Here is a 14,301-nt window from a genome sequence, read left to right on the forward strand (position 1 = left end):
AGGAAAGATTGTGGCCGACCCCTCCCACCCTGGTCATAAACTGTTTCAATCTCTCCCTTCTGGAAGGAGGTTTCGGTCCATCAGGACCAGAACCTCCAGACACAAAAACAGCTTCTTTCCCTCTGCCACCATCCACATGAACACACCCCAAGTCACCCACTGAACCCCCCCCACCCGATCACCACCTCCATGATGACATTATCTGCTGCACTGTATATATATATATATATATATATATATATATATATCATTATTATTATTATTATTGTTGCTGGGTTGTTCTTTGTTTTTTTTCTTTGTTTTTTTTTGTTGTTGTTTGTTTTGTGCACCAACTACCAAGACAAATTCCTTGTACTGTCCTTAAAACTGTACATGGCCATTAAAAACATTTCTGATTCTGATTCTGATGCATATGCATGCAGGCCCCAAAACAGCCTGTTTTTAGAAGCGTCATGAAAGTGACTTTTCAGAGGGCTGAAACTCTGGAAAACAGGCAAGTTTGGGAAAATAAAACTCAAATAGTAAGTTGTTGAGGTTCTTAGAACAATTGCAGATGGGTGAAAAAACACCATAATACTGGACCTTTAAAGACATTCAACAGGTCACGTGATTAGTACTCACATGATAAAGTGAAACGTTACAAAAAATGTAAAGCAGTCCATTCAATGATATTTAAATACATGAAAAATCACTTTACACTAGATTGACACACAGAGATTCTCTTTCTAAACAATTAGGCTATTAAATTAAGGCCAATAAATGCAATAAAGTCCAATTCCCCGTTTAGACTTGTGTTGCTTTCAATGTACATAGCCAGAGAGACTCTCTTTGTAGGAGCAATTTTAATCTATCTCCTCCTCTAATTGAATTCTGAGTCCCTCAGATCTTCTGAAAACTTTAATTTGGATCAGCAAACTGAAGAACACCAGAGAGATTTTTAAGCATCTTTAAACCTCAGGAAACCCATGAAGCACTCCATGCAGCAGTTTTTTTTTTCCATCGTGCTGTTTTATTTTTATTTTTAACATTTGGTAGTGGGACGCAATGGTAATGCTGACTCACAGCCCATAATAACAAAATATGATTCTAAATCTCGTTATAGGACTCAACTATTAAGTCACTTTATGCTGATTTTTTTCTTCTTTTTTACCAATATTAAATTGATAAATGTGGGGGGGGGGGTGTATGAGTGTGTGTTTCAACTGTGAATGTGTGAAAGTGTGAAACGTAGGAAAGCAAAACACACTGTGTGTGTGTGTGTGTGTGTGTGTGTGTGGGTTATTGATCAATTGATCATGTATTCAGTGTCAGATGCCCGGGGTGTATTTGCACTGAACTGTCAATTTAGACCCTAATTACGCCAAACGCTGATGTTGTTAGGTGAGTTTATACACACACACATACACACACACGATAATGAGACAAGGTGACCTTGAAGAATGTCTGAAGAACCAGGGTGTGTGTGTGTGTTTGTCTTTGAGTAGGTGTGTAAATGTATCCCCAACATTTCCAGCTGAATCAGTAATGAGCTTTTCATTACTTCAGGCACAGTTCCCCTGGGAGAACACGCATGCACACACACGCACACGCACACGCACACGCACACACACACACAAGCACACAGTGTAGACTTGGCATCATAGTGAAAGGTGGGTGGATATCGTAACCCCAGCATAAGCATGTAAACATACTGAATTGTGAAAAAACATATCCCCATGCTTTAATAGGATATCCTTGAAAATACATGAAATAAACTGTAACTGTTGTATTCCATGTTGTTATTTTTGTTTTATCACAAAAAATATGTATTTGTTATAATATACGTAAAAAAAATAAATAAATAATGCAATTGTATATAAATATAATCAATCCATAAGTATATTAAATAAAAAATGTGCTTCATATACCCTTTACTGTTTTCATTTAGGCTGCAATATAATGTAGGAATGTTCACAGCATTTCAATGTCAACAAAGGTAGACGTACCACATACTAATCACATAATTGTGTTTCATAAGACAAGTGGGTATTTAAGATTTCTTCTACACCTATATTAAAATACAAGTGATGCTGGAGCTTGGTTGGGGTGGTGGGACCGATCGTAGCCGGCGCCAGAACATTTCCCATATTTTAAAATCCAAAACGTGACAGATATGATTAAAATAATACTATAAACCTTCTTAAGCAGGATAATAGTTCTATTTACAGTAGTTGTTCCTCTTTGTACAAACTCGCAGCACTAAGGAATTGCAGATAATAGCTGGTGCTTATTCTGAAAATAAATCATGATAGCACTTAGATGCCCTGGGGTCATGCCCACCAAGGTTAATAAAAGCCTCTGTAGTGAAATCATAAAAGAGGAAGGAATAGAGGTTTAAGAAATAAATGAAACTGATTGGGTGACCAAGGCAAAGCACCAGGGTGTGATGGGAGGTGCAGTGAGACAAAGCAAGGGCAGCACGTTCCCCGGTAAAGGTCACATGGTAACAACCTCCCTGCAGACAGAGGGAGAGACGGGCCTGAGCGGATTTGCATGAACAAGCTAGACCCCAAGTCAAGGGAAGAGACGAGTCTGAGAGGCAGAAGACAAACAAACAAACAAACAGGCTGAAGGACACACAGGGAGTCAGTCTGTCCAGTTTAATGAATTAAGGGCGAAATATTTACAGAGAACAGACAGAACTAGGATTTGTTAAAATAGAGAGTTTAGCTATTAAATCAAAATGTCAAATTACAGACTATTTTTTAACCTAATAATAAATATTGTGACTAAATCTATTTTGAGAAGAATAATAGACATTTGAGAATGTATGCTTTGAACGACAATAGAAAAAATCTGTACTATTCTAATCTGTTCTAACCAGCAAGAAAATATGAAGTCTTCTTTTTATGCCTTTGTTTTTTATATTAAACGCATCCCATCCTTTAATCTTCCTAAATACTGACCTCGAACCTCATTTATTAAAAACTAATATTTGCATGGACTAAAGGTTTACTGATTCCAACTTGTCTCTTGTTTTTTTTTTCTTTAGAAAAGTAGTTCAGTCAGGATCATTTTAGTCAAATAGCTTTATTTAGCATGCATTTAGATTTGGCGGTAAGGCTCTGTTCTGGGACCTCTCTGCCCTTTCCAGCAGCTGCGTGGAAAGCCCAGAGCTGATGGAGCTCCCATTAACTTTTCCATGAGCTACATGGAGAGGCATAAGCAGAGAGAGCGGTCAGCAGGACCCACTGGAACAAAAGCACAGATGTTTAGATGACAACAAAAGACAGTGTTTATTTAGAAAGAAGAGGAGGAGCTGGGGTGGGGGTGGGTTGCAAGGTGTTTGCAGACAAAGCGTGCGGAAATAGGGTGTTGCCGTGGTTTAAATGCAGCGCTGAGACCAACTCTAACCAACGGGAAGCATAGAACGCAGTCAGCTGGATGATTACGTGATTAGGGGATGCATGCTGTCAGTTGTTAACAGCTATTGACAGATGAAAGGGCTGTACTAGCTTGACTTCCGTGCCTGCCTGAACTAACGCAATGCTCAGTTAATAAAAAGGACTAAACTTATACACTGACACTCAGTTAATACTACACTCACCAGGGTTGGGCATTGAATATCGATTGGTCCCGGGATTAACTGGTCTCAAGCGTGGCTTTGCTTTAGTAAAAATAACAACTCGACAACACTTGTAAAAAAATGATATCATGCACAGGAGGGTGCACGACCCTCAGCCGAGCACCACAATCCAGTACGAATCTGGCAAGTGAAACATGAAAAGTTTTATGTCAACATTGAGGCAGCTAACTAGTTATATTCGACCTAAAACGGTCGGTCAACTCAAATACCCAGCTCACGTGAGTCCATGTAGTTTCTCGACCTGAGATTATTCATTATTAGCAAGGCAGTTGAAAAGACTCTGTGATGTGCTACACCTACTCCCTTCACCATAGTGGTAAGGGAAAAATGTCAGTGCAACAAGTAGAAGGTTGCCACAGAAACATTACTGCAGACCATTTAATCCAGAAAGACCACTGGTTAGCTAGTTAATTTAAAACATGTAAACGTTTCACTGCTTGCTGAAGCAAGGAGCTGCGCTCCTTTTTCTCCTCTCATAAACATAAACCACCAGAGAAAAAAGCTGGTGTGATTAGCGGCTAATGCTATCCTAGCTCAGTGCCGACTTTCAAAGATGAAAACTACAGAGAGAACTTTTACCTGCTACTACCACCTCCTCACTGATTCTCCTCCTCGCCAAATCCTTCCTAGTCCGGTCCCGGTTATAAAGGCCGTGTCATACAGCTCCAGGTGGTCACACAGCTTCTACTCCATGGTTGAATGGGTGAACAGACCGGTGTCCTTGTGGACGGCCTGATGTCATCGTCAACAAAGACTGATTGGCTTTCGTCATGTGAAACAGTTTAAGGAGTTCAATATTTTCAACTCTTGCGAATGTGCGGATATGACAAAAAATCAGGAGCGCACTTGCACGGCCAACGCTGTTGACACGCGGATCGCACCGCTGCACAGGAAAGATTTCGCATCTGGGACGCATCTATCCATTGACTTTGTATGCAATCTGGATGCACAAACATTTTGTGACGCATTCAGTGTGAACACAACATAAGGATTTGAAATCAGAACTGGAATCTTTCAAATTCAAACAATGCCCAACCCTAACAGTCACACATCATATACATGGTGGCCATGGATGGACCAAACCATTTTGAGGCAAAAGAAAGGGGAGAGATAAAGTATTTTTTTAAAGTTAAACTTAAAGGAGTGGCGGTATTATGCTATTTTTCAACCGTCTCCATTTGTTCCAAGAACCCCAACAACATAGTATTTGAGGTTTGATTTCCCAAACTCACCTGTTTTCCAGAGTTTTAGCCTCTGAAAAATGACTTTGACTTGAGCAGTTCTAAAAACAGGCTATTTTGAGGCCTACTTATGCATATTCATGATTCATGCCTCGCTCTTGCGAGCGACATCAAAGCGATTTTGTTTTGCAAAATGTGGAATAACAAGGGAGGGAGGAAACATAACTTTTTTTTTTTAACTTTGACCCTCTAAATGAGGCTAAAGGGATGTATATCACTGTAGCAAAACCAATTAAGTGATTTTTTTCATAATACCGCACCTGTAATGTTACTTATACAATCAACACAAGTTCCCTTCCGTATTTACTACACATTAAAAATGCAACAGTTTCTTCAAATTAAATTAAGTCCCTTCTAAAGATTGGTTGAACTTTGAAATATTACAGTTCTTGCAAAGTCTGTAACTGTGCGTTTGCCCTGTGTAACGGACTAGAAAGCTTTCCTCCGTCACTATTCCAAATATGGACGATACTATTAAAAGGTTTGTTGACCACAAGTGAAAGTAAAACATGATGAGAAGGAAATGCTTCGGTGTGGACTTTGAGGAAAAAGCTGCTCACTCAGGACAATATTTGCAATGGTTTCATGTTATACTTAACAAGAAACCCAATCAATTCTATTTAGGGACTTGGAAACCTTTATGACCAATGCAGATTACAAGCCTCAGCAGACTTTTTTTATTGTTAGCGTATGCTTACAAATGCAGATCAAACCGTCCTCTCTGAGGAGCAAGATTCTGTGGATGAAATGGTATAAAGTACTCACTAAAAGACAAACTAGTTCCTGAATGCTTTGTGAAACGGTCCCGGGAAAGTGAATGAACAAACGGCAGAACGAGGCAGAGAAAACAAAAAGAAATGATTTACAATATCCTGCTGTTTAAAGATTTATAAAAATATTTTTTTTTTCTTTCTTTGAGACCAATGAGACGACTATGCACATCACGGATGTACCATAACCCCAAAACCACGAGGGAGTTTCCACACCCCCGTTGCTTTATCTCTCTTCCTCTTCTGTCACTGTCATCAAATAAGGACCCAAGGGATGGTGGACCACCTGGTTACCATGGTAACAGGGATGAGCATTCCCACATTTTGCTACACACACACACGTACAGTTATTACCATCTTGTGGAAAGGGAAAGAAATCATGAATTTGTTACCAATGATGTGGGGGAGGGAGAAAACCTTGCCTGAGGTGACTATGGGATGGTAGGAAGGGTTGGTGCTTTCCAAAGGGATGTTCAGGGTTGACGTATGATTCACTGATTCACAGATACCTGAGGGTGGGGAGATGAAAAATCCCACAAGGGGCAAGAAAGGGGAGGATCATGTGATCAGATTTACATTATTGACGCTAAAGGACTTGTATTCGTCTGCAGGGAAGAAAGGGAACGGTAAAGTAAAAGACTCCAATTGTTTCAGGGGAAAAAAAATCAATTGGATTAATCTGTGTTCAGTGCAGGAAAAGCAAAAATAGGAAATGGTAAATTAAAAAAGAAGAAGCACTCGGTACATAACCACAGATGATCGAAAGTCGGTTATCTGTTACATTTGATTATAAGATGCTACTTTTTTTTTATAAGATGCTACTAAATATGGAAAATTAGTTCAAATAAATACAAGCAACTGTGTGCATTGGTCCATCATCCATCCAACTCATATGTATTCTATGAACAAAGACAAAGGGATGACTGGATGGTTTGTTAGTTGTGGGTACTCTTGGAAAAATGGAAGAAATGTGTCAAAAAATAAAGAAACCAGGCACTCTATTATAATGACCAAATGATTAAAAAGCCAACATGTTTCCACCAAGCATAGTCTTCATCAGGGCTAACAAACATTAGTGGTTGTTGTCACACCTGTATATAGTCATCAGCCAATTAAAAGCAAGGTGAGAGTCCTCCCACCAGGCTCACTCAATGGTATCATGTATTGGCCACTCCCACACCTTGTGAAGGGAGCCAATCACAGACTCAGACAGAACAATGAAAAGGAGAAACAGGTGAGGTAATTTAAGTAATCAGCAACACACGAAAGAGCGAAAAAAACCTCAAAAACAATAAAAGAAATGAGACAAACCAACATATATTACAAAAAAAATTGATAGGTCAAAATCATCATTTAAGCCAGGACATTGTAAAACATCAAATGATGATTTTGAGCTATATACAGTAAATTACTGTTTTTCTTGACAAAGACCATGCTTGGTCGAAACATGTCGGCTTTTTAATTATTTTATTTGATATAATAAAGGCATTTTAGTATCTCTTTCCTCATTTTGAGTTTTTCAATTTTAGTGTGCCTGTTTCCCCATCTGTATTTTATATTGAGCAAATTGATGTGAACACAAAGTAACTACCGGTACATTCACTCTAAAACCATTCACGGATGCACAAACACAAATTAACACAGAGTTCAAATGTATATATCACGAGTCAAACTCAAGGCCTGGGGGCCAATCCAATCCAGCCAGCAGGAGAAAGTAAAAATGACAGGAAAACCATTAATCATTGGTCACCAACTAAACCAGTTGTAGACATCTCAACCCTTCCAAATACCAATTCAATTCAACTTTGCAAAGCTCACAGCTTTCCCATGCTTATACTGTATCACATGTCTGCAGTCATTTTTAATCTCATATTGTTGGAAGGAAGTCTCAATTTTCCTTAAAATCCTGCCAATTTTGTCAAATAATTTAACCCAAAATCAAGGAAATTTGATCCTGCAGGGACTGAAATCTGACATGTATTGCTTGGATATTGTAGGTGCGATACATACTAAAGCTGCTCATTTTTCCACCTAAAATCTGATGCCCAAATAATTATCGTGACGAAACTAGACTTCAACAATACAGATTTTTTGTAAGAATAGAAAAAAAAAAGATATTTCCAAATATAAATGTAGTAAATTGTGGAAAATACCATGGTTTTGTTTTGTTTTTTAGCTTCAACCCCTCAGACACAGGGTGTATTTAAAAAAATTTGCCCAACATCTTTCATCGACGCATTCAGAAGCAGAACATGTGTCACATTGGCTGGTTTTGTTTTCACGTCCTCTTCCAGTGAGGAATAGACACGGACAAATGCAGCACAATGACTTTGGTAAAGCCTGGTTCAATGATTTGTGGGTTCTCTTTGATTCTCCATTCCTCTGTCAGCTTCAGTGCGTGTGGAACTCCTTTACATGAGAGATTACGGGAGAAACACCAGGAAAAGCAGCTTTATCGAATCTTATTGTTAGTCTTTCTTCGGGAATTCATCAAGGCTTGAGACATGACACCAACATGCTGCCGCTGTCTCACAAAACCATAACAAGTCATTTTCTCTGGGAAAAAAGCTGAATTACTGGTATTAGACCTATAGCAAGAGGTGTGATCTTATTAAGGTTTCATCTATCAAGGTTAGTAGAAGGGCTTTGGCCAAATGTACCAACAAATACTTTCCTTTTAAAGCAGAAGGTACAGTAGCACACAACAGTATCAAGTGTGGTGATATGAAATTAACCCAGCTGTAAATAAACAATCATGTGGTACTGTAAATATGATCCCTGCAGTGTTAAGATCACTGAGGAGAATATGAATTATCTTTTTGCCTGTGTTCAAAATCATATTATAATGTACAATACAAAACAATCAATGAGTATATACTGTCTACTATATACTATTAGTATGAATAGTATGATGAGCGTTCCCACTGAAGTATATTTCCAAGTTTACCAAGATGCATTTGGAACCTACAATGACAAAAACCTGAATCACACTGAGGCTAAATATCTCTGTTGATTCTCCACCTTTAAAAGTTCTGAAAATGTGAGAAAGTGACCAAGTAGAACCCCAACCCTAACCCGAACCCATGCTGACATTTCAGAGATTTTTGGAGACCCACCATTGTGCTTCTGACAAAATGGAAGACAGTGGCTCAGTGGGTTGTCCAATACCCAAAGAGTTGGGGGTTCAAATCCCGCTCTATCCAAGTCATTGTTGTTGTGTCCTTGGACAAGGCACTTTGCCTTGTATGAATTGTACATGAATGTAGGTGCGAAATGGCAGCCACGCTTCTGTCAGTTTGCCCCAGGGCAGCTGTGGGTACCATGCAGCTTACCACCACTGGTATGACTGATGTGATATTATTAGTAAAAATAAAAATATGAATATATTTATATAGTATATAAATATAAAATTATATAATTTAAAATACATTGTATAACAAAACAATATTTAACAGAATAAAGTTCAATTGAGTTCTCATCATATTTAATGTTTTTTTTTACATTTGTATTCAAAACACTTTGATAAGAATGACTGCATATCGTTAATTACAATTTTTATTTAGAAAGAATAAATATATCCATCCATCCATCTTCTGCCCTCAAAATAAATATAAAAAAATCATAATAAATTTGTTTTGCTGTTGTTCATTTGATTCCTATTAATAACACTTTTGCAGATTGTTAATTGCATTTTTTTTTTTATTAAAAAGTAGAATTATAAAAGCTCATAAAGACTTTTTTCTTTGTGTTTATTGTATTCCTATTTAACACACTTTGATTAGAATAACTGTATATTGTTAATATAGGCTACAAAGTTTCTTCATTTTATTTTTAAATTTTTGGTTGCTAGTGTGCCATGGGATTTTTTTTCAATGCAAACATGTACCTTGGCTCAAAAAAGGTTGAAAAATAGAGTTTGATGTTTGTTTCTTGGTTCATGAACCAGAGTTTGTGTGAGGATCTGGGGCGGGGCTACAGCAAGGAGTCATCAGATCTGTGCACCTGCCTTTGATGAGAGCTGATGAGCTGCAGGACTTAAAGAGATCATCCACTGTTTTTACAAATGTGGCCTAAAACCTTTGACATGTCCTTATTAGAAGATATAACTAACGAACAAAACACATTATTTTGCACCATATTCATTTTATTAACTTTTAAAAATGTCTTTATCCTGTGCGCTGCCATGTTGAAATGACGTCATTGATGACGTGATTCGCCCCTTTTAGTCCATTGAGTTCTATAGAATGTAAAGCAATTAGGATCATTTAGCAGCTTCTTCAGTCAAAATGACAACTTGTGCTGCTTTGGGTTGCTCTAAAAATCTGTAAAAGTAAAAAAAAAAAAAAAAATTGATGTAAACCTCTTTTGTTTACTGAGAGATGATAAATTAAATCTGTGGCCACAGGGGGCGACAGTTCCCACTCTGCTGTTTTGTAGATGGCATTAAGAAGAGAAGAAGAGCTCCATGTGCATTAAATAAAGGCAACCAGGATCCACTGATTGTGAACAGTGATTCCACTGCTGCATTGATTCGTGCCATCAATGACGTTATTTCAACATGGTGCTGCACAGGCTCTAAAACAGTAATGTAGTCCCATCTTCAAAAGTTAAGAAAATGAATATGGTGCAAAATAATGCGTTTTGTTGGGCATAGAACTTCTCATAAGGACATTTCAAAGGTTTTAGGCCACATTTGTAAAAACAGTGGAGGATCCCTTTAAGTGCCACTGGAGCTCTGCATCAGCGCTAGTTCGTTCATCTTCCTGAGTGGTATTACCGGCTGCCTCCCTCACGAGATCTCAAGCATATTCCTTATACCAGCCACTCATCAGAATCTCTTTTTCTCTTCCTCCAGTGTTCTCCATGCAAACTCCTGAGCCTCCAGCCTACCTCTGCCCTTCCACTCCTGGCCCCTGGAACTCTTCACCACCCACAGCTACCAGGATCAACTTCACTGTGGACAGTCAATACTCACTCCTCCATCTCACTTTTGGGTCCGACTCCGTGTTTTCAAGCCCTGACCGTTTGGATGTCATTACCCTTTAAAGAAGGTGTTTTTAAAGCACTGCATTTTACACACAGATGCATCTATGTCACACACATGAAGACAAGTGCAAAGAACAGAAGACCTGTACACCTTCGTCTTCACATAAATGCTCTTGCTTTCCCATACACTGCACTGAAGAGTTTGCCCTGGCAGCAATTTCAGTTTTAATTTCCCCGGTGGTGAGACGAGCGTCACTCCTCAAACATGACCTCAGGATTTTTTAAGTCAACACCTTCTTTAAGTCTCTTCTCCTTAGACAGACGTTGGTTCTGAGGACCATTCATTACAGTGGCAATGATAGCATGTACAAAGAGTATTAACCACAATTATTATAATATGTTAAGGTTTCATTTATTAAGACAACTCTTTTCAGGAAATGTACTTTGAATGTTACTTAGAAATGTACTTTGATCTCCTGGCAACTCAGACCAAATGAAATGGTCCTTGTTTTCTGCAAGAAATTATGTTTTTGTTGTGAAAACCCAAAAAACAACCAGTCTAACACCAATAACACCATTAACTTATTAAAACGTCTTCATGATGTACCAGTTCAATAGGATTGATCTTTGCAGTTCATCAACCGCAGCACACAGCTTTCAGCTAACACAGATCACATGACAGTGTGGGACACCATCAGCAAACTAAGGACGACCGAGCTTGTGGTCAACGTATAGAAAGGTATTAAAACTGAAAATAAGACTGTGGGTTCACAATATAATCATAACAAGAGGGAAAACATTACTTGACAGTATAACAAAACTAAAAGGGAAAAACAGATAAAGCTATTTGTCACGACCTTATTGATCCACCATATTACATACGGCCTCTGGTTATACAATGAAAGACTTCCCTTGAGTGTCTTGGGGTATTCCATCACTATAAAAGCAGATCGCATCTCCAAATACTCTGGTTAATGAGCCATGTGGAGGTGGTGACATAAGGCCTGGAATTTAAATGCTCCTCACTTTCTCCATGGAATTGTTGCCCAGGACAACAATCATATAGTTCCTGTTTAAATGATAGAAGAATTGCCAAAAACCATGTTGTCACTGCAAGTACCATGAGTCGTAATGAATCAACAAGTTCTACATTCTACCATTCAACTGAACAATGACAGTCTTTCAACCCAACTTCCCCATGGACGTTGGTCAATGTATCATAAAAACCAACCAAATTTGAAATTCAATTTAAATAACCTTCATATCCAACTTTGCAAAAGTTTAATCTTCTTTCATCACAGTGTCAACTCGCTTCATTGAAATTGTTGGAATGGTTTTGTGCATTGCATTGTGGGTGGGATTTATTGGGTTACTTCACCAAGGAGTTCCTATATTTTGCCACAAAGATAATGTTACACAACAGTACCAAAGTTATGGTAAGGTTGAAATTCGCAGAATACGGATGGCGACAATCCTGGATCTTGCTCTGAGCACAATTTGTGGTATTTTGAGATGTATTATTGAATTCCTTGACCCTGAAAACCTACAGTTTGCCACTGAGATCATGTTTCTATGGCAAATAGAACCAAAGTTATGAGAAAATGTCCAAATTGGTAATGCAGATGGTGGCCATCTTGGATTTCTTGAGTTTGTGTGGGAACCATTGGTTTACCAGCATGACACCCCCATGTACAAATTGTCATGCTTTCATCCAGAAGTGAACATCTTTTTGTCGCAGCTGCCAGCCTACAGTATTGATATAACGAAGATATTCAATTTCAGCCAGATTCAGATCTTTTTGTGTAAACCCCAAAACATCCCCCATTATTTTGACGCAACTTTCAGTCCGTGAAAACACCAGAAATGTGTTGGGAAGTCACTTTGGCCGAGTTATATGGTGCAAATGCAAGAAAAACACTTCTATGCGTCAGTCTACAGTATGGGACTCCACATCCCACAATGCAATGTGTGAAACTTTTACAACAATATCAAATAAAAGCGTGTTTACAGTGGACATCAAAACAAACCTTTGAGCGGCAATTTCAACCTTTTATATTTGTTTGTGAGTAAATTATCTTTGATTTGGAATCAGAATCAGAATCAGCTTTATTGACGAGGTATGTTGAACAAGAAATTTGACTTCAGTAGACTGTGCTGTCTCTGCACAATGTAAACATTAAAGCTGCTATCCAGAGTTTCTGAGGCCCTAAATAGCCTCATTTGCTCCTAATGCCTCTGTCAATCTACCAGAAGCCACGCCTCTACTTTTCTGCACGCGCATAGCGGAACATAACAAGGTCGCATTGATATAGGTCTATGGGTCAGGTAAGAGCCAAAATCATATTTAAGTGTTTGCTGTTGTGATGCGCGGCCCTGTTTCTGTGCACAGTTCCCCATTCAAAAACAGGAAGTTGAAGCCTATTGGCTGGGCGCACTCGGCGATTGTTTCCATTTGTATAGGGGTCTATAGGACGAAGGAGGGACCTATATACAATAATGTATATGAATGACCACCAGCATGAGACCATAGTAAAAGACTAGTTAGGTATTTTTTTGCATTTCATAAAGAATCATACATAAACATAGATTTCTCAGAAACTCCGGATGTCAGCTTTAAATAATAACAATCAACTAAAAATATAAACAAGTAATTAAAGACTAATGTGTACAAGACTAAATAACAATAGTGTAGTGGTGAGTAGTGTAAAAGGATGATGAAGTAAACATGATGTATCTTTTCCAGTATTTACATTAAAGAGTGTGCGTAAAAAATTTATTCAAAAAGTACTTTTTATATTTCTGGCTTTAGAGCAACTTGTTTTTTTTTCCTGAATCCTTTCTTTCGTTCAGGCTAAGAGTTAGGGCAGAAATACAGAGAGCAGCAGAAAGCATGATGGAAGAAGTTTGAGTAGTTTGAGAGAGCATGGGATGCAGTATTGTCCCTCCCTGTGGGCTTCTATATACAATATGTGGAGGCTGCAGCATTTTAATAACTCCATCATGCAGATGCATATATCTGCATCTTTTATTCATGCTCTCTCTGTGTGTGTATGTGTGTGTGTGTGTGAACATTATGTAGAGGAATGTGAAACCACATACTGTATTTGCCAAAGCGAAAGATGAGCTTGCATGCATCGTTTGACCCAAACGTCCAAACGTGGGTGTGTTTGTTAATGTTCTTCCTTTTTTCTAGTGTTTTTTTTCCTATGATACGTGACTCACCACCTTCCTCACCAGATGCTTCGCAGCCATCCTCATCATCACAGTCGTCTCCACTGCCTCCTTCTGTCTGGCCGCTCCCTTCAACCTCTTCTTTCCCTTTTCTCCTGGCTTTGCTCGCCCAGCCCAGTTCTGCCAACAGCTCCTAAAGAATCACACATGGAAGGTGGAGTCAGACATTAACAACATCAACATACTATCATATACTACAAAAAAGATGAGTTGGTTCCCAATCATCAATTAATTTCCTTTGTATATTAGGGATAGATTTTAATGTTTTAATAAGTTCTCTACTGTTTGACTATGAGCAGTATTGTAAACAGCTGCAAATTCTTACTCAGATACATTTTCAATGTTTATATTTAGAAAAAAATGACAGAGTTTTGGAGTCATTGTCGATGATGTTTAGAAAATATAATTTTATCTCTTTTTTTTTTTAACAGCATTTTGAATTCTACTC

At 38.3% G+C, this 14,301-nt stretch overlaps 1 protein-coding gene across 2 annotated transcripts in view; it reads right to left on the bottom strand.

Annotated features, from left to right (window-relative positions):
* Positions 1–14,301, bottom strand: part of LOC114462188 (glypican-5-like) — a 51,346-nt gene that overhangs the window by 5,827 nt on the left and 31,218 nt on the right. The window contains exon 9 of one of the 2 annotated variants that reach the window (XM_028444885.1): positions 13,857–13,986. In XM_028444885.1, coding sequence (XP_028300686.1) covers positions 13,857–13,986 — 130 coding nt within the window. Of the gene's footprint in view, positions 1–13,844; positions 13,987–14,301 lie in introns of both variants that reach the window. The other variant, XM_028444884.1, reaches the window with a different exon arrangement.

The sequence above is a fragment of the Gouania willdenowi genome, chromosome 4, assembly GCF_900634775.1.
Source record: "Gouania willdenowi chromosome 4, fGouWil2.1, whole genome shotgun sequence".
Lineage (NCBI taxonomy): Eukaryota > Metazoa > Chordata > Actinopteri > Blenniiformes > Gobiesocidae > Gouania > Gouania willdenowi.